At 47.1% G+C, this 20,488-nt stretch overlaps 1 protein-coding gene across 1 annotated transcript in view; it reads right to left on the minus strand.

The window, feature by feature from the left end:
* LOC144503050 (hemicentin-1-like) overlaps positions 1 to 20,488 on the minus strand; it is a 390,871-nt gene that overhangs the window by 287,175 nt on the left and 83,208 nt on the right. The window contains exons 5-11 of the mRNA XM_078227553.1: positions 19,028 to 19,199; positions 16,978 to 17,084; positions 15,718 to 15,838; positions 13,389 to 13,652; positions 9,661 to 9,805; positions 6,638 to 6,759; positions 485 to 757 (exon numbers count right to left, since the gene is read on the minus strand). Of these exons, the coding sequence (XP_078083679.1) occupies positions 485 to 757; positions 6,638 to 6,759; positions 9,661 to 9,805; positions 13,389 to 13,652; positions 15,718 to 15,838; positions 16,978 to 17,084; positions 19,028 to 19,199 (1,204 nt within the window). The remainder of the gene's footprint in view (positions 1 to 484; positions 758 to 6,637; positions 6,760 to 9,660; positions 9,806 to 13,388; positions 13,653 to 15,717; positions 15,839 to 16,977; positions 17,085 to 19,027; positions 19,200 to 20,488) is intronic.

Below are 20,488 nucleotides of genomic sequence, written 5' to 3' on the forward strand. Positions count from 1 at the left end.
AGAGGCCATTCAGCCCATCGAGTCTGCACTGACAACAATCCCTTTCCCCAACCCTATCCCCACAACCCCATGCATTTACCCTAGCTAGTCTCCCTGACACTAAGGGAGAATTTAGCCTGGCCAATCCACCTGCCCCGCACATCTTTGGAGTGTGGGAGGAAACCGGAGCACCCGGAGGAAACATATGCAGACATGGGGAAAATGTGCAGACTCCACACAGACCATGACCCAAGCCAGGAATTGAACCCGGGTCCCTGGCGCTGGGAGGCGGCAGTGCTAACCACTGTGCCACCGTGCCACCCATTAATATTTTAATTGTAAATCGGGTCTTCTCTTTATTCCCAAAGGGTTCAAGCCAAGCTTTCGGAGGAAGTTAAAATTCCCAATCCCCGGAATAATCCGATTTGTTCATCTCTCTGCTTTCCTACTGAAGCAGTTGTTCTACATCATTGGATATACGGAGACTGTGGAGTTCCACTCTTACCAGGAACAAATAGCCATACAGAGGCGCGGCTTGATCCCTGGGGATTAACCGCCACACATTCATAACGCCCAGCATCCTCTGGCTGTACGTTCCAAAATGCCAGCGATGAATTACTCAGAGGAGTGACAAGCTCATTGTCACCCTGAAGCTCAGCCCCGTCCTGCATCCAGGTAATGTTATATCGGATGCTTCCGAGAACTCGGCACGTCAGGAGCACCTGATCTCCTGGGAATGCTGTGACGTTATGAGGAGCCTCCACAAGAGGAGGCGGTTCTGGGGAGAAAAAGCAAATAAATGGAGATTATTAGTGCCAGGAATTAGCTTATCCCACATTTCCCATTCAACACATACATCCTATCCATCTGTTCGGAAGTTTCAGTGAGAGTTTGACCAGGGAGACATAGGGGGCGACCTTATTGGCTGATCAATCGGCGTAGCGAGCCAGTAAGATCGGGCGAGAGATGAAAAATCAGGTTCACGCCCAGTTTCTCGCCTCTCGCGATATTACTGGCCCCATTCTGCCGGCGAAATCAGCCTCGCGCCCTTTAATATTCATCAGGTAATTTAAATGTTACTAGTGAGTCCTACTACACCGTGTAGGCTAGGTGTACACAGTGCAATGGGAGATTGGGGCACCTGTGCAATGACACCCATAGATCTCAATAGCTGACTTCCCGGTGTGAATAGGCTCCGCCCACTCCCCCTGCTGGCGAGAATCACACTTGGGCTCATTTTCTTTTCTAAGTGCCATATGATTGTGTCTGGGAGCTCATCCAAAAATTGGGCGCGATTCTTTCCCATCCTCACATTCGTTTGGCACTTGGAATTTTTTTGGTAGATCGCCCCCACTGATTCTGAATAAAATAGCTCACAGGTGCCGTGGATCACTGCACGTTAGTCAATCTCTGAAGCTTTGAAAAATCGACTTACAGGCCAAGTGTCAAATGTGAACCAATGGTGCTAATGTAAGTGGTCGCCATTTTGAAACATAATTCAAATTAAATCAACGTGTCATGTTTTATTTAATGAAAGATTTCCACAAGGGTAATTTGAACCACAACCATAACATTTTACAAAGCATCGCATTCATTGGCCGGAATCTTACCACCGTTCACGCCAGTGGGATTTTCCCATCCCGCCGCAGAGAAGGGAGATTTGGCCAAATTCTCCGACCTTGAAGCTGCGGGAGCGTGGCATGAATGGCAGTTAAGATCACACCCATTGTCTTTGCCATTGGATGCAGATTTCAGAGTTTGCCCGGAGTCACGTTGCCAAAGGGAGGGATCCCCACGGGATCAGATTTGGTGCTTTCGGATTCAGAATCGTCCCACCGAAACAAATCATCCTGCACTCCATCCACTGAATTGGATCTGCCAAATTTTTGGAATGATCGGAACGCTCGGCTGCTGGGAATATTGAAATTCATGGGCATTTCATCCATATTGCCGATGTGATAATATTTTCATCACTGTCTGATGATGAAGCGCTGGAAACCGGTAATATTGCCATCGAGTTCTTTTCTCCTCAGAGCGACCTTGGTTTTCCTGCTGTAACACCAGACATTCTTGTTCCATAAAGCAGCTACATCAATTCACCATTGCTCTGAAATCTGTGCTGGACTCAGGACGTGATTGGACTCACTAGTGAATCTATACACATTGTACTTCTGGTGATGATACAAACATTCCGACAATTTTTGAGGGCCCTTTCTGATAGATGCATCCCAAGATCAGGCCAGTGCCAGCCTTTGTTCCCACAGTGAATTTGATCTTGGACATCTTTTCAGGGTGGTTTCCTCCTCTGTCCATTCTCGCACCAGTTTTTTTTCGCTAACACCTTGCTGCAGCATGGTTATTTGAGTGGCCAAATGTGACGGCTTTTAGCACAAAACCAGCTTTGTACTTTGTTCTTTTTGCCAGAGGGCCCATTTTTATTCATCGGTCGCACCTGCAGTCTGCTCTGTGTGGGCGTGTAGTAAACCCCCAGGCAACACGGCCAGGAACGCTTGCTTGACCCAGGTACCAGCTAACACGTAGAGTCAAATCCTAAACCTGTACTCTGAGGTGAAAAATTAAGGCCCATTCCTGATTTGGGGAGGCGATGGTCTATTGGCATTATCGCTTGACTATTAATCCGGAAACTCAATTAATGTTCTGGGGACCCAGGTTCGAATCCCACCTAAGCAGTTAGTGGAATTTAATTTCAAAAAAATCTGGAATTAAGAATCTACTCATAGAATCCCTACACTGCAGAAGGAGGCCACTCAGCCCACCAAGTCTGCACAAACCAGAATCCCACCCAGGCCCTATTCTCGTAACCCCACATATTTACCCAGCTAATCCCCCTGATACTAGGGTCAATTTAGCATGGCCAATCAACCTAACCCGCATATCTTTGGACTAAGATTCTATGATCTACCGATGACCATGAAACCATTGTTGATTGTCGGAAAAATCTATCTGGTTCACGAATGTCCTTTCGTGAAGGAAATCTGCCGTCCTTACCTGGTCTGGCCTACATGTGACTCCAGAGCCACAGCAATGTGGTTGACTCTCAAAGGCCCTATGAAATGGCCAAGCAAGCCACTCAGTCCAAGGGCAGCCAGGAGCGAGTAATAAATGCTGACCCAGCCAGCGATGCCCATATCCCACAAATGAATAAAAAAAAGTGAGTATATTCATAACTCTGGATTTATTAGCTGAGAAATAAGGTGTCAACTTATACTTTGAGTCTAGGCCCAAACATGCAGTTTGGTGCTGAAAAATGGGGTTGTCTTATACACTGCAATGTACGGTGAAGAACTGGCTTTCTAACAAGATACTGAAGGGTGACCGGTGCCCACGAGCCCATTCCCTGTACGGCATCTTCAGGAGTCAAAGACAAACAAAAATAACTGCGGCTGAAATCTTCCCCCCTGGTTTGCACTGGGATTTTCCGGTGCCGCTGAGTGAACGGAGTTTTGTCTGGAACGCCAAACTTTCCGTCCTCGCTCACAACGGTTCCCGGCACGGACGAGATCGGAGAATCCCGCCCTCTGTCTCAAATTCTGGCCTGTACATTTCTTAAACAATTACCTCACCTCCTGTAAGGGGCTGCACTGACACCAGAAGCCACTATACACGCGTGGTCAATTATTCAAGCACATACAATCCACACACGTGACTGGCCAGCATCATGTCTAATAGCAAACAGAAGCTTTGCGAATCCCCGATTTTAAACACAAACAGAAAACACTGGAAATTCTCAGCAGGTCTGACAGCATCTGTGGGGAGAGAATAGAGCCAATGTTTTGAGTCTGGATGACTCTTTAAATGTACAAAGCTTCTGTTTGACATGAAATAAGATGCTGGAAAGTCATTTGTGTGGATTGAATGGCCAACTCCTGAACATAAATGCCCGCAGGTTGGAGCTGTTACTGTCCTTCAACACTATCTGATAGTCCCTCTTGTGGGAAGATAGTTGGCAGGGTTACCCTTTCATGGTCACAATCTCCGACTGCCAGCTGACTGTCTGGGCCCACACGGACAGAACGCATACAAGCACTAGTTAGTGACTTCATAGAATCCCTACGGTGCAGAAGAAGGCCATTCAGCCCTACAACAATCCCACCCAGGCCCCATCCCCCTAACCCCATGTATTTACCCTGCTAATCCCCCTGACACTATAGGGCAATTTAACCAGGGCCAATCACCCAACCCGCACATCCTTGGACTTCAGGAGAGGGGGAGAGAATTCAGAGGGGTGAAGAATAGGGACTCAGCCTGTACAAACACAGCTTGCACAGTTTCACATCAGAAGTAAGTGTTCAGGATGTGCCTGTGGCTCAGGGCACTGACGGTCCAATAAACATTGGCACTGGCCAGTGCCAGGCTAAGTGGTGAATTACTGCCCACCCTCTTGAGGAGACCTGGACGCCAGGTGAGAGGGAAGAAAAATCTGACCCACAGCTTCAACGAATTAAACGATACAGGAGGGCATTCGGCCCATCGTGCCTGTGACTGGTTCAGTTCAGAGTGGAAAGCAGATGAGTTCCTTGTTGCTGTTTCCATGGCAGTGCCTTAACCAGTCAGAGACAACTTGCCAACCAATCAGCACCTTTTTCTCCTGTGGTATAAATTGTTGTGATCATTTGAAATTTGGCATTCTAGTGTTTGTCCCGATAAGTGTAAATGTTACAACCCCAGCTGCTGTTACTACTGGACAAGTCCGATCCCAGGGTGCAACCTGGGATGATAGACCCTAACTTTTACTTTATGCTTAGAGGGAAGCTACTGAACAGAGTCACAGAGGCTGCTGATAAACTTTTAGCAAAAGAATAAAACATTTATTAAATAAGAATAATTATATCACAATACTCTTTCACTCACATATTCCTTTATAAATATACATAGATTCCCAAAGATAACACAAGTTACAAAAGCCTTCTTATACTCTAATATTCTTAGTAAATACACAGTCTATGTGAACCAATGGGTGACCTGTGATCAGACACACCACACTCTGAAACCATGTGGCAGATGCCACCCAGAAAGATACCCCGGGTTTCTCACCAACTCTCACACAGTCGCTTGTCACACAGTGAGCCAACTGGTCTCACTGAGCTCCGGCTTTCCCACCAGGGTTTCCAATCTCCACTCTCGAAGGACTCGTCTTGGGATTTTCTTCCAAACTATGTTTTCACTTGGACACCTTCCCCAAGTGTCCGCCTCCATGGCTTTCCATCTCTCCTCTCGATGTTCCTCTCCCCTGGATAGCTGCGTGCATTCAAATTTCTCCTTCCACCTGTTCTCTCTCTCTGATAGTCAGGCGTACCAGCAGAACGCCAATGTTTCACAGGCACATAGTGAGGAATCACCAATATTGGCTGCTTCCTTCAATCTGCTAGCTTCTCACCAGCCTATTTTGCTTTAAGTGTAGCTCTCTCTCTTTAACTTGGAGCCTTCTCCTCTGCTCCTCACTTTAATCTCACTGAACCAGGGCTTTTTTTAATCCTTGTCCTTGTCCCTTGCCTTACTGCCATCTTGGGAGCTTTGCTGCGCCCTCCCTGATTTTTGGAACCTTCTTCTTTCGTGTGGAACTTGCCATCTGCCCCTTTCCTTTCCTGCTTATCCTGGCACCTTCTTCCAAATAACTCCAACCTGTTTGTGTTACTTGTTTCTCGGCCCCTTGTTGCTAGGTAACAACAGAAGTTTTTCTCCTTCAAGAGTCATACAACCTCATTAAAATGCAGGCACAGTTTAAAGTGAAACTAAAACTCAGGTTCCCCTCTTTTTTTTTTACACACAAATACAGAAATACAAGTTAAACTTAAAGCCATATCTTATTCCTAGCACCCACAAATAGAAATACAATTTATTTACAACTATTTCTATTTCCTAACACAGGGCAAAAGGATTGGCTGTTATGTCTCTCTTTTTAACAATATTAAATCAACACTCACACCTTCTCCACCCCAAATAGAAAAAGTTAGCCATCATATCTACATCTTGTGCTGTTTCTTTTCACCGTATCCTAATACATGTGGCAATAATGAATCAAATTAGGGGAGGTGATGGCCTATTGATATTATCACTGGACAATTCATCCAGAAACCCAGTGAATGTTCTGGGGACCCGGGTTCGAATCCCGCCATGGCAGACGGTGGAGTTTGAATTCAATAAAAAAAATCTGGAATTAAGAATCTACTGGCGACCGTGAAATCATTGTGGATTGTCGGGAAAACCCATCTGGTTCCTTCAGAGAAGGAAATCTGCCATCCTTACCCAGCCTGGCCTCCAGATCCACAGCAATGTGGTTGACTCTTAAATGCCTTTAGGGATGGGCAATAAATATTGGTCCAGCCAGCGACGCCCATATCCCATGAATGAAGAAAAAAATCAAATTAAAGCAAATTTGGAGTTTGTGTTTGGGAAGTAGATACTGGGATATTTGTACACAAAACTGAGGCCGGGACTTTCCAGTCCCGTCACTGCCTGGCATGGTTGCGAACAGGACTTGAAAATTTGGAGAGCCGTTGACTTTTAGCCTCTCCCTGAATTTTCCCACCCTGTCCCCGATGATGCCCGCCAATGGAAAGGCAGGAAAATCCCACCCTGAGAGTCAAAATTTTCAGTTGGGTCAACATCCAAATCCGAGCCTAACCAACATACTCACCGGTAACAACCAAGAATGTTCGAGCTATACCCGTGCCCGAGTTACTGATAGCCACACAATCATAGAAACCTTCGTCAGTGCCTGAAACACTCGGGATTTGCCAAGTAGTATTCACCGTGTCTCTGAAAACATAATAGTCAAAGTTTTAAAGTTTAGTCTTTATTAGTGTCCCAAGTAGGCTTACATTAACACTGCAATGAAGTTACTGTGAAAATCCCCTAGTCGCCACGCTCGAGTACACTGAGGGAGAATTTAGCATGGCCAATGCATCTAACCAGCACGTCCTTCAGACTGTAGGAGGAAACCCACGCAGACATGGGGAGAACATGCAAACTCCGCACAGACAGTGACCCAAAATGGGAATCGAGCCCAGGTCCCTGGCGCTGTGAGGTATTTTTTTCCCTTATACTTCCCTTATGGTATTTGCTACCAAATAAACCTGTTGGACTTTAACCTGGTGTTGTGAGACTTCTTACTGTGCTGTGAGGCAGCAGTGTTAACCACTGTGCCACCGGGTCACCCGGCAGTGAAGGTTGTGGCAACCACAACTAGAAAGCAGATCCACAAACTCACCAATTATCGCGCCGTATTGTAAAGGGTCAAATGGGCTAGTACCACTTGGGGAAGAGTCTGCGGTTTGAAGGAAGGCTCCGCTCCGCAATACTAGGCTGCTGCCACTAGAGGTTCTCCATGAGCTACTTCAACTTTGACACTCCAATGGCACGGACCCTATCTAGTTGCTGTTTCTCAGTTCAGGTTTTTAGGGAAGGTGATGGTGCAGTGGCATTATTGCTAGACTAGTAATCCAGAGACCCAGGGTAATCCTCCAGGGACCCAGGTTCAAATCCCACCACCGCAGATTGTCAAATTTGAATCCAATAAAAATCTGGAATGAAGAACCTACCGATGACCATGAAACCATTGTCGATTGTCAGGAAAACCCATCTGGTTCACAAATGTCCTTTAGGGAAGGAAATCTGTCCTCCTTACCTGACTGGATCATAGAAAACCCTACTGTGCAGGAGGAGGCCATTCAGCCCATCAAGTCTGCGCCGACTCTCCAAAGAGCATCTTACCCAAACTTTTCATGGTTATTCCATCTAACAGCAGCAGGGACCCGGGTTCGATTCCCGGCTTGGGTCACTGTCTGTGTGGAGTCTGCACGTTCTCCCCGTGTCTGCGTGGGTTTCCTCCGGGTGCTCCAGTTTCCTCCCACAGTCCAAAGATGTGCGGGTTAGGTGCATTGACCATGCTAAATTGCCCCTTGGTGTCCTGGGATGTGTAAATGAGAGGGATTAGCAGGGTAAACACATGGGGTTACGGGGGTAGGGCCTGGGTGGGATTGTTGTCGGTGCAGACTCAATGGGCCAAATACCCTCTTTCTGCACTGTTGGGATTCCATGATTCTCTGTGTGAAAAAGTTGCCCCTCAGATCCCTTTTAAAACTTCCCCCTCTCACCTTAAACCTATGCCTCTAGTTTTGGACTTCCCTACCCTGGGGAGAAGACCTTGGATATTCACCTTATCTATGCCTCTCATGATTTTATAAACCTCTGTAAGGTCACCCCTCATCCTCCTACTCTCCGGGGAAAAAAGTCCCAGCCTATCCAAGCTCTCCTTATAATTCAAACCTTCCAGTCCTGGGAACATCCTTGCAAATATTTTTTGCACCCTTTCCAGTTTAATAACATCTGTCCTGTAGCAGGGTGACCAGAATTGGACAGAGATCCTTCTCACCGCATCCCCCCTCCTTGTGCAGCTGGCAACTTTCAGGGCAGGAAGATCCCATCTCAACAACCCTCAACCCAGGGCAAGGACGGAGCCCTGTTATTCACAGGAGACTCTAGGGAAGTTACGCTAAACCCATATATCACACTTAGGTTAAACCATACTCAGAGTAGTGTGTGCAGTTCCGGTCACCATGTTGTAAACAGGATCCGTAGGATCATAGAATCCCAACAGTGCAGAAGAAGACCATTTGGCCCATCGAGTCTTCACCAACAACAATCCCACCTACCCACCTATGTACCCTGTTAATCCCTCTGATAATAAGGGGCAATTTAGCACAGCCAATCCACCTAACCCGCACACCTCTGGACTGTGGAAGGAAACCGGAGCACCCGGAGAAAACCCACTCAGACACAGGGAGAACATGCAAACTCCACACAGACAGTGAGCCGAGGCCGGAATTGAACCTGGGTCCCTGGCGCTGTGAGGCAGCAGTGTTAACCACTGTGCCACCGTGCCGCCCAGAGGAGATTTTCAAGGAAGATACCAGAAATGTCTAAGTTTACGTATCAGGAAAGGGGGGGCATATTAGGTCCTTTCACCTAAAAAAAAAAGGCAGAGAGGCACCTAATAAACTCTGAAAGTTTTTAATAGAGTGGGTACAGGGAGAATGTTTCCTCTCGTGGGGACGAGCAGAACCAAATTCCATCAATATCAGAAAATCACCACACAATCCAATCGGGAATTCAAAAGAAACATCTTCACCCAGAGTGCGGTGAGAATGTGGAACACGTCACCACTGGGAGTGGTTGAAAATGAATAATATTGACGGATTTAAGGGGAATTTGTCACACAGTTGAGGTAGACTGGAAGAGAGGATTATGGTGCTCGAATTAGATGGGGGGAGATGGGAGGAGGCTCGAGTGGGGCACAAAGATCAGCATGGACTGGCTGGGCCAAATGGACCATTTCTGTGCCCTCTGCCTATGTAATAAGCCAGTGTTTCTCCCCACTCCTGTTCAGTGCCCAGTGTTTGGTGCTGGGAAGGGAAGCTGGGATACTGAGTGAGGAGAGATTGGGGTTGGGGATTGCTGCAAGGCCCCCCCAAAGCCAAATAGCCTCCCAGCATTCACCACTTAGTCTCAGAGTGAGTGGGGTGCTCTTCCAGAGGGTGGGCTTTGGGGGTGGTACTCTAACCCAGTGTGGAGGTGGAAAACCAGGAGAAGGTAACTACAGTTCGCGACTGACTCCCACTGTCCACTGAACACTCCCATGCTCTTCCCACAGCTACTCACAGAAACAGGCGGTCTGCTTCCATCCGGGTCCCATTCCTGATGATCCGCAACGTGAACGGAATCAGACTCTTCACCGAACACGGAATCGACGTGGGTTGCATGTAGTAACCGTGCGTTTGACTGGGCATGCTCACCACAGGAGGCCCTAAAACAGACAAAACAAACATTTTAATATGGCAATGTCACTGGAATAGGCACCTAGAGGCCCAGAATGTTCCAGACACAAGGCTTCAAGTTCCATTGAGGAATTTAAATTCAATTAACTCATAAACTTGGAATAAAAAGCTAATCATTAGCTTTTAATGGTGATCACAAAACTTTTGAATTCTAACAAACACCCATCTGGGTTCTCTAATGTCCTTTAGGGAAGGAAATCTGCTGTCCTTACCCGGTCTGGCCTACACATGACTCCAGAGCCACCAGCAATGTGGTTGACACTCAAATGCCCTCTTAGGGCAACTAGGGATGGGCAATAAATGCTGGCCCGGCCAGCGATGGCCATGTCCCACAAATGAATAAAATAAATGACACCATTATCAATTGCTAAGCAAACCCATTTTTAGGGAAGGAAATCCTTACCTGGTGTGGACTACGTGTGACTCCAGACCCACAGCAATGTGGTTAGGAAGATAGGAGCAACAGTCGACCATTCAGCCCATCAAACTGCTTCTGTATTCAAGCAGCTCATGGCTGGTTATCTCCCTCTTATACCATTTCTCCCCTAAAAATGCACATATTATTTGACATATTCTCCAGAAATCTGTCTCGAAAGTGCTGCTTCCATAGTCCTCTGAGCCAGAGAGTTCCAATGATTCACCTGCCCCTGGGAGAGGAAATTCCTCCTCATCTCAGTATTAAATCACCCCTCACTCTGAGACTGTGACCCTCGGTTCTAGACTCTCCAGCCAGGGGGAACATTCTGTCCATATCCACCCTGTCACGCACTGTACAAAAATTCCAAGGGTGGGATTAACCGGCCACGCTCGCCCCAAATCCGGAAAATCCAGCCCGCGGTACCTTTGCATGGTGCACCCCCCGCCCGCTACGATTCCCGTGGTGGACGGGACGGGAAAATTCCCCCCAAGTTACAATCAGATCACTTCTCATTCTTCAAAACTCTAGAGAATCCAGGTCCCGCTTCCTCAATCTCTCCGCATCAGACAATCCCGCCGTCCCAGGGATTCATTTTGTGAACTTGCGCTGCTTGACTCCTGACAGTATGCTGGAAGGGTTTAGCAAGGCACTCAGTTCAAGGGCAACTAGGGATGGGTTACAGACACTGGCCCAGCCAGCGAGGCCCAATCAGATGGTCCCGGGTTTTAACTAAATCAAGGCAATGTCTGCTCTTGCAGATTTAACAGATCCTATAACACGAGTCTGAAACAAGGCAGGACAGCTCTCTAGGCGGTGGCCTAGGGGTATTATCACTAGACTATTAATCCAGAAACTCAGCTACTGTTCTGGGGACCCGGGTTCGAATCCCGCCACGGCAATTGGTGGAATTTGAATTCAATAAAAAATAATATCTGGAATTAAGAATCTAGTGAAACTATTGTCAGTTGTCAGAAAATCCCATCTGGTTCACTAATGTCCTTTAGGGAAGGAAATCTGCTGTCCTTACCTGGTCTGGCCTACATGTGACTCCAGAACCACAGCAATGTGGTTGACTCTCAACTGCCCTCAGGCCACTAGGGATGGACAATAAGTGCTGGCCAGCCAGCGACGCCCGTGTCCCATGAATGGAAAGAAAGGTCATTGTCTATCCCTCTAGTAACATCACTTCTAGTTACTGTGATGACACTGTGCCTTTAAGAAATGTAGAGTCATAGAGGTTTACAGCATGGAAACAGGCCCTTTGGCCCAACTTGTCCATACCGCCCTTTTTTTTTAAACCCCTAAGCTAGTCCCAATTACCCGCATTTGGCCCATATCCCTCTTCACCCATCATACACATGTAACTGTCCAAATGCTTTTTAAAAGACAAAATTGTACCTGCCTCTACTACTACCTCTGGCAGCTCATTCCAGACACTCACCACCCTCTGTGTGAAAAAATTGCCCCTCTGGACACTTTTGTATCTCTCCCCTCTCACCTTAAACCTATGCCCTCTAGTTTTAGACTCCCCTACCTTTGGGAAAAGGTATTGACTATCTAGCTGATCTATGCTCCTCATTATTTTATAGACCTCTATAAGACCACCGCTCAGCCTCCTACGCTCCAGAGAAAAAAGTCCCAGTCTATCCAGCCTCCCCTTATAACTCAAACCATCAAGTCCCAGTAGCATCCTAGTAAATCTTTTCTGCACTCTTTCTAGTTTAATAATATCCTTTCTATAATAGGGTGACCAGAGCTGTACACAGTATTCCAAGTGTGGCCTGACCAATGTCTTGTACAACTTCAACAAGACGTCCCAACTCCTGTAGTCAATGTTCTGACCAATGAATATATTTGAATCATGTTTCTCTGCAGTTTTTTTAAGCAGGCTTGGCTTGTTATTGGCACCGCACTGTCTGTGCCGGTATCTTCTATTGTTGCTGAAGCAGGATAATTGAAGCAATGTTTATTTTTAATCTGGGCCTAATGCAGTGTCCTGGAGTATTATGACCTTTTTGTGGTTGCTGCCTGGGATTCAATTTACAAATGATTGACAGGTCAGGTGGTACCTTGGGACAGTTTTCTTTCCACAGGGAAAATCCAAAGGTTTTAGGTTCAGTTTGTTAGAAGCTTTTGGGACTGCAACTCTCTCTGGGGTGAAAATTCTACTGTGGGTGGTTTACTAGCTTGAAGCTAGAGGCAAGCAGTGCCTCTATCTCTCTCCTGAGGTGTGCCAGTTCCAGGACAGGGAAGGCCTCAGCATTTTCAATTCAACCTCCGAAGGACTAATCCACACCGGGTGTTGGAAAGCTGCAAGGTCCAGCATCACGTGAGCAAACTCGCTTTCTGTGCCGAGCCTAGAACAGCGTGTATGTTTGTGGGGGGGGTGTTTGATTTGGAACAGTATATCTAGCTGTTAAGGTTTATACAATGGGTTTTTGAAAATGATAAAAGTTATTGCTGATTTTTCTTATTATAGTTCAAATGTGTACTTAAGTAAACTTTGCTTAGAATCATAGAATCCCTACAGTGCAGAAGGAGGCCATTTGGCCCATCGAGTCTGCACCGACCACAATCCCATCCAGGCCCTATCCCCGTAACCGTATTTACCCTAGTCCCCCGACACTAGGGTCAATTTAGCATGGCCAATCAACCTAACCTGTACATCTTTGGACTGTGAGAGGAAACCCACGCAGACACAGGGAGAATGTGCAAACTCCATACAGACAATGACCCGAGGCCGAAATTGAATCCGGGTCCCTGGCACTGTGAGGCAGCAGTGCTAACCACTGTGCCACCGTGCCGCCCCATTTGATGAAAGCTTCTTAGTGGGTCACTTGAATCATACCTGAAGTAAAATATCTTATGCTCACTCATGCCAAATTCAAAGTGCAAAACCTATAGTCGAGGCTGACTTCATAAAACACCTTAGAGTTTCTGACCTGGATCATAACATTAGTCATTTTCTTATTGCTGTTTATGGGAGCTTGCTGTGCACAAATTGGCTGCCATACTTCCCACATTCCAACAGTGGCACCGCTTCAAGAAAGTATTCCATTAACTGTAAAGTGCATCAGGACATCCTGAGGTCCTGCAAAAAGATGCTCTATAAATGTTGCAACGAGTTCTCTCACCAGGGACCAGATTTGTGTAGGAAACACTGGACAGGCGCTGGAAACGGTAACCTTCCCTGTCGTATCCCGTGACCTTCAGGAAGAAGTTCTCGTTGGGTGGCATGAATTCCGGAACTTTCCACACGCTGTTTGTGTTGTGGCTGGATTGGGGCCTAATGGGCAGGCTCATCAGGGTCTCCCCTGAGGTACTGAGGAGCTCCAAGCGGTCCAGCTGCCCTGGAGGGTGGAGGCCGGAGCAGTTCAACAGTACGTGGGTCGTGATCCCTGGAATGGAGGAGAACAGAGAAATTTCCTGAGAACAAGAGTTAGGAGGAGAAAAATCTGTAAAATATCAAAATAATCCCCAAGGTACAAGTCTCATCTAATGTGTCACTGTGATAATAGTAGAAAACTGGCAAATTGATTCAGAGATACGCCTCTCTCTCATTTCAGGTTTCATTCCCTAAGAGGGTGTTGGTGAACATGGTCCCCATGTTAATTTTGGTGACTATGGATTTCCAACAGATCCCCAATAGGTTCCAACAGAAGAATATTATTGGGAAGGAAGCAAATGCATGCATTCAAGTTTCAAAGTTTATTTATTAGTCACAGGTGGGCTTACATTAACACCGCAATGAAGATACTGTAAAAATCGCCCAGTCGCCACACTCCGGCGCCCGTTCGGGTACACTGAAGGAGAGTTTAGCATGGCCAATTCACCTGACCGGCATGCTTTTTTGAGTGTGGGAGGAAACCCTCGCAGACACGGGGAGAACGTGCAGACTCTGCACTGACAGTGACCCAAGCCGGGAATCGAACCCGGGTCCCTGGCGCTGTGTGGCAGCAGTGCTAACCACTGTGCCACCGTGCCGCCCTATTTAGTCAGAGGGAATGAAAACTTTCACTTTTGAAGACAGAGATTTCTCACAGCTTGGCCCCAACTGTGTCAATTGAGCATTTCAGAGTGTCAGTCTGCTCTAGAACTTTCTGCAGGATTGTTCTGTGCGATATTAGTAATTAATGTATCAGATGAAATTCTTTTTGCCTGTTATTTAATTGGTAACTGTAAGGTTGGAATAACATGTTACATTTTTAAGCACCCAACACCTTTTAATTCCCTCATCAAAATAGCAGGAATTTCACACCAACATCTTCATTATCCATATCACATTTCACAAGTTAAAATCCAGACTGGATCTATCTAAGGGTGAAGCTAGATACACGAGTGAGAGATAACGGAATAGAGGATTATGATTGATGAAGAGGATTGGGAGGAGACTTGAGTGGAACATAAACACCAGCATGGAACTTCTGGGCTAAATGGCCTGTGTCTTGGCTGTAAATTCTGAGTAGTAACTGACAAGTGCGGGTTCTATGTCTTCTTGTTGCTTTTTGGTTTCCAGATGTTGTTAATATTCATACTTCAGGCTTGAAAAGATCAGAAAATCCCTGGCCAAAAATTTCCCATCCCGGGAATCGTAACGGGTGCGACGGAGAACTTGGCGAACCATTGAAAGGTCTGTTGAGCTCAGGCGGAAATTTCTGGTTTTGGGGCGTGTGTGGCCGGAGAATCGCACCCTATGTTTAATTTGCTATGCTGTCTGGGGCAACAAAAAGGACCAGATTGAACCGGTTCTGTTATACTTCACATGAGTCTCTAGAGCCGCCATGAAATGTAGCCCCCGGAACATTTGCAAATAACACATTAGTTCCTAGCTAATTGGTTCGGAACTCTTTATAGATATGTACAGATGATAGAATCCCTATAGTGCAGAAGGAGGCCATTCGGCCCATCAAGTCTGCACCAACCCACAATCCCACCCAAGCCCTATCCTTGTAACCCCACATAATCCTCCTGACATGTCGATTAACTCACATGAACGGAGTGGGAATGGAGGGATTCAAAAGAATGGTCTAGTTTGGACCAGGGAGCGGCGCGGGCTTGGAGGGCCTAAGGGCCTGTTCCTGTGCTGTATTGTTCTTTGACACGAAGGGTCAATCCCCCCCAGACCTGTTCCCTGTAACCCCAAGTATTTACCCCCATGGCTAATTCAGCTAACCAACACATCCTTGGACACTAAGGAGCAACTTAGCATGGCCAATCCACCTAACCTGCACATCTTTGGACTGTGGGAGGAAACCGGAGCACCCGGAGGAAACCCACGCAGACACAGGGAGAATGTGCAAATTCCACACAGACAGTGACCCGAGCCAGGAATCGAACCCGGGTCCCTGGCGCTGTGGGGCAGCAGTGCTAACCACTGTGCCACCGTGCTGCCCCAGGTAATACAGCAACTAATAACAGTGGCTTTGAGCTCTTGTTAGATGGACAATGTTTCAGTTCACCTACCTTGAATCGGACGTTGACTTGTTTTCCTGAAGTCTGAGGTAGGTTTTGTGGAAAATCCAGCCCGGAAATCAATGCTGCTGACTCCGGTGATCCGTGCGGAGTGGCTTCCAGTGCTGCGGAGCTGAAAGGAAACAAACTTCGCTTGTCACCATCCCAGTGGATACAGTGAGGGCAATAACATGATGTCAGTTAACCCTTTCCCATGCCTAGTTGCACATGGCTCACTGGCTGTCCTGTCTGGAGACAATATACATCTCTTTAGCCTGTGTTTAATGCTCCCTCCACTCACATTGTCTCGATCTTTAAGACCTGGTTGGCTGTAGAGAATCGCATTCTAATCAGTATTCTGTAACTTGATTTTGTGTCTCTGTGCCCTGTTTGAGAGCAGATTTCCACTCCATCTGACGAAGGAGCAGCGCTCCGAAAGCTAATGGCATTTGCTTCCAAATAAACCTGTTGGACTTTAACCTGGTGTTGTTAAAACTCTTACTGTGTTTATCCCAGTCCAACGCCGGCATCTCCACATCATAGTTGCAGACAAAGCACATGTCTATGTCTGCACAAGAGCAAGGACAGTACTAAATCAACCCAGACTGTGCAGACACAGAGGAAAAGAGCAAAGGCACTTTGGACACCAGAATTTTACCAGCACGTCCTGAATCCAGGGGGCGGGCAAGGCTCGGAGAACGGCATTCTCTGTTGGCCTCGGACGGGATTGTACAAACCCTGGGCAGACATGCCGGTAAAATTCCGTCCAACGTCATCAAAACTGAGAGTTGGAAAGCAAATAGTTAAAGTTAATTTAGCCTTACATTGACAGTGCAACAAAGTTACCGTGAAAATCCCTGAGTCGCCACACTCCGGCGCCTGTTCAGGTCAATGCACCCAACCAGCACGTCTTTCAGACTGGGGGAGGGAAGCGGAGCACCCAGAGGAACCCATGCAGACACGGGGAGAGTGTGCAAACTCCAACAGACAGTGGCCCGAGCCGGGAATTGAACCCGGGTCCCCGGCGCTGTGAGGCGGCGGTGCTAACCACTCTGCCAAACTCAGATTGGAGGAACAGAGGAGTGGGGAAATCGAGGAGAAAGTCCTCACAGGGAGTGATTCTGATGATGTGATGTGTCTTCACTTCTATACAAAGTGGATGCATTAAGAGGATTGGATGAGATGCTTGAAGTTTATGCAGAACAAGAAAGCGGGAAATTCAAACTAACATTGGCCCTGGTGATACTCGGGCCACGCGGATGTGATCCTTACCTTGACGGTCCACATTCCAGGCCGTGGGTTTTTCACATTGACAACTCGAGCTGAGTTTGGAATATTCAACAGTTCATTCAAACCCAACCCTCTCCACATGAAGCGACCTGAAAGAAAGCCAACTCGCAAGTCAGTGTCTAATCAGATTAACACAGCTTCCAAAGCAAGATGCTGGTGGGTAAATAGCAGGGGGTTAGAGCAAGCACCATCTCACCTCTAGAATAACACAGGCAAGAAGACAGCCCAGTGACATCACTTTCTGGGGCTAATGGACAGGGAATAGCAATAATGAAAGGACATTGTGCGATGGGAAACCTAAGGGCTGTAGCAACCCTGGACAATACCCAGGCTTGGGCTGACAAGTGGCAAGTAACATTCGCACCACACAAATGCCAGGCAATGACCATCACCAATAAGAGACACTCTAAACACCACCCCTTAACATTCAATGGTTTACTGAATTCCTCACTGTCAACATCCTTGGGGTTACCATTAACCAGAAACTCAACTGGACTCACCACATAAACATGTGGCTACAAGAGCAGGTCAGAGGCTAGGAATACTGTGGCAAGTAACTCACCTCCTGACTCCCCAGAGCCTATCCACCATTTACAAGGCACAAATCAAGAGTGTGATGGGATACTCTGCACTTGCCTGGATGGGTGCAGCTCCAACAACACTAAAGAAGCTTAACACCATCCAGGACAAAGCAGCCCCGCTTGATTGGCAACACATCTACAAACGTCCACTCCCTCCACCACCGACGCTCAGTAGCAGCAGTGTGTACTATCTACAAGATGCACTGCAGCAATTCACCAAAGATCCTTAGACAGCACCTTCCAAACCCACGACCACTTCCAACTAGAAGGACAAGGGCAGCAGATACATGGGAATGCCACCACCTGCAAGTTCCCCTCCAAGCCACTCACCATCCTGACTTGGAAATATATCGCCGTTCCTTCGCAGTCACTGGGTCAAAATCCCAGAATTCCCTCCCTAACGGCATTGTGGGTCAACCCACAGCACGTAGACTGCAGCGATTCAAGAAGGCAGCTCACCACCACCTTCTCAAGGGCAACTAGGGATGGGCAATAAATGCTGGCCAGCCAGCGACGCCCATGTCCCATGAATAAATTTTTTAAAACCCTCACAAAGAATACGCAACACCCAAAAGAGTCAACAACTGGAATTACAAAATCCTGGAGTAGGGGATGCAAAAATATAAAGAGAAATGAAAGTATCCAAAAGGAGCACTCAGCACGGATCAGTTAGTGAACAAACTGAAGCAATGGAAACACCATCTACAAACTGTGGGAAGAATGCCCCTCCATGCAATCTTAGCTTTTACTCCATTGTGAATCATCCCATTTCCCACATCAGCAGTGCTGAGAATTGGAGTGAGACTGACCTAAAGGTGGTTTTGTTCTATTGGTTCTTGCTCGCTAGAATCTGGCATGAAAATGATCAACCTCTTCAGAAATAGGATCCTTCTAAACAACTCCTCAGGTAGTGAAGCGGCCTGTTCCCACTCCCAGCAAGATGTGAACAGCATCAGACTTGGACTTGGGTAAGTCACATTCACACTACATAAATACGTCATTTTAAAGTTTGATGTTTATTTATTAGTGTCGCAAGTAGGCTTACATTAACACTGCAATGAAGTTACTGTGAAAATCCCCTAGTCGCCACACTCCGGCATCTGTTCGGGTACACTGAGGGAGAATTTACCATGGCCAATGCACCTAACCAGCACGTCTTTTGGACCGTGGCTGGAAACCAGAGCACCCGGAGGAAACCCACACAGACACAAGGAGAATGTGCAGACTCCACACAGACAGTGACCCAAGCTGGGAATTGAACCTGGGTCCCTGGCGCTGTGAGACAGCAGTGCTAACCACAGTGCCACCGTGCCACCCACTCAATGCTCCAACCCCAATTGCTCTCCCTCTCTTATCGGATAAATAAAGGAATAAATGATCCAAAAACAACCCCTGCACACAGGAGATTGACTTTAATCTAACAGGATATTTTTTATGCTCTGATATCTTACCTGAAGGGTCCCGGATTTCTATGGCTGGTGCGGGGCCACTGAGGGAAATGGTGACCTCTTTCAGGTTAGGGTCAAAGGGCACCAGCCAGAGATGCTCCTCCCTCTGCTTGTGATTGGTGGACAGCAGATGGACTTTCGAGGCCTGGATAGTTTTTTCAACCCATTCCAGCACCTGGACAAAACAAAATCGGCATTGTAACCTCAGCGCTTACTTCACCCAAAGACTTCCCACCACCCCTTCCTCATTTCTCCCCTCAGAACGTGGAATAAAGCTCCTTAGGTGCCCAGTTATCGCTTGGCTTGCCTCATTATTGAACGGGCACTGAGCATGAAGAGGCTATTCAACTGATGGGACCATCAGAGCTGATCCTGATCCATCCCTTATCCAACAGCCTTACGTTCGCACATTCAATCACTGGATTCTTCGACGTGTGTGTGAGTGATTTATCCTGCCCCAAACAATATGTGGAGATGCCGGCGTTGGACTGGGGTGAACACAGTAAGAAGTCTCACAACACCAGGTTAAAGTCCAACAGGTTTATTTGGTAGCAAATACCATAAGCTTTCGGAGCGCTGCTCCTTCGTCAGATGGAGTGGAAATGTGCTCTCAAACAGTGCACAGACACAGAAATCAAGTTACAGAATACTGATTAGAATGCGAATCCCTACAGCCAGCCAGGTCTTAAAGGTGCAGACAATGTGGGTGGAGGGAGCATTAAACACAGGTTATGTGCCAGCAGCAAATCGACAACCTTACATTAATTTTGCTCTGATAAGATCATCAGTGCGTCAATTGCCACAGAGGTAAAGTGATTGGTTGAAGGATTAGAGGGGAGGGGAGGAAATATCTCTTCACCCACAGAAACATAGAAACTAGAAGCAGGAGTAGGCCATTCGGCCCTTCGAGCCTGCTCCGCCATTCATTATAACCATGGCTGATCAAATTCAATGTCCTGATCCCCCCCTTTCCCCCGTCGCTTGATCCCTTTAGCCCCAAGAGCTATATCTAATTTCTTCTTGAAATCAGTCAATGTTTTGGCCTCAACTACTTTCTGTGGGAGTGAAGTCCACACATTCACCACTCTCTGGGTGAAGAAATTTCTCCTCACCTCAGTTCTAAAAAAGTTTACCCCTTATCCCCAAACTATGACCCCTAGTTCTGGCCTCCCCCACCATTGGGAACATTCTTTCTGAATCGACCCTGTCTAACCCTGTGTGAATTTGATACCTGTCTACGAGATCCCCTCTCAGGGGTCAGACAGCCTGGAAGTTGCTGCTCAAACTGGTGGTTCAGGCAGTAGCAGCAATCTACAAAAAGCTGCGTACCACATGCTGCAAACTGGGGTCAGAATGGTGGCTGGTGTTTTATTGGTTTATTTTTCACTCAGCACACACACGATGGGCTGAATGGCCTCTTTCTGTGCTGTAACCTCTCTAAGGTTCTATTATCGATAGGCTGCT

Source organism: Mustelus asterias, chromosome 13 (genome assembly GCF_964213995.1).
Source record: "Mustelus asterias chromosome 13, sMusAst1.hap1.1, whole genome shotgun sequence".
Classification (NCBI taxonomy): Eukaryota; Metazoa; Chordata; class Chondrichthyes; order Carcharhiniformes; family Triakidae; genus Mustelus; species Mustelus asterias.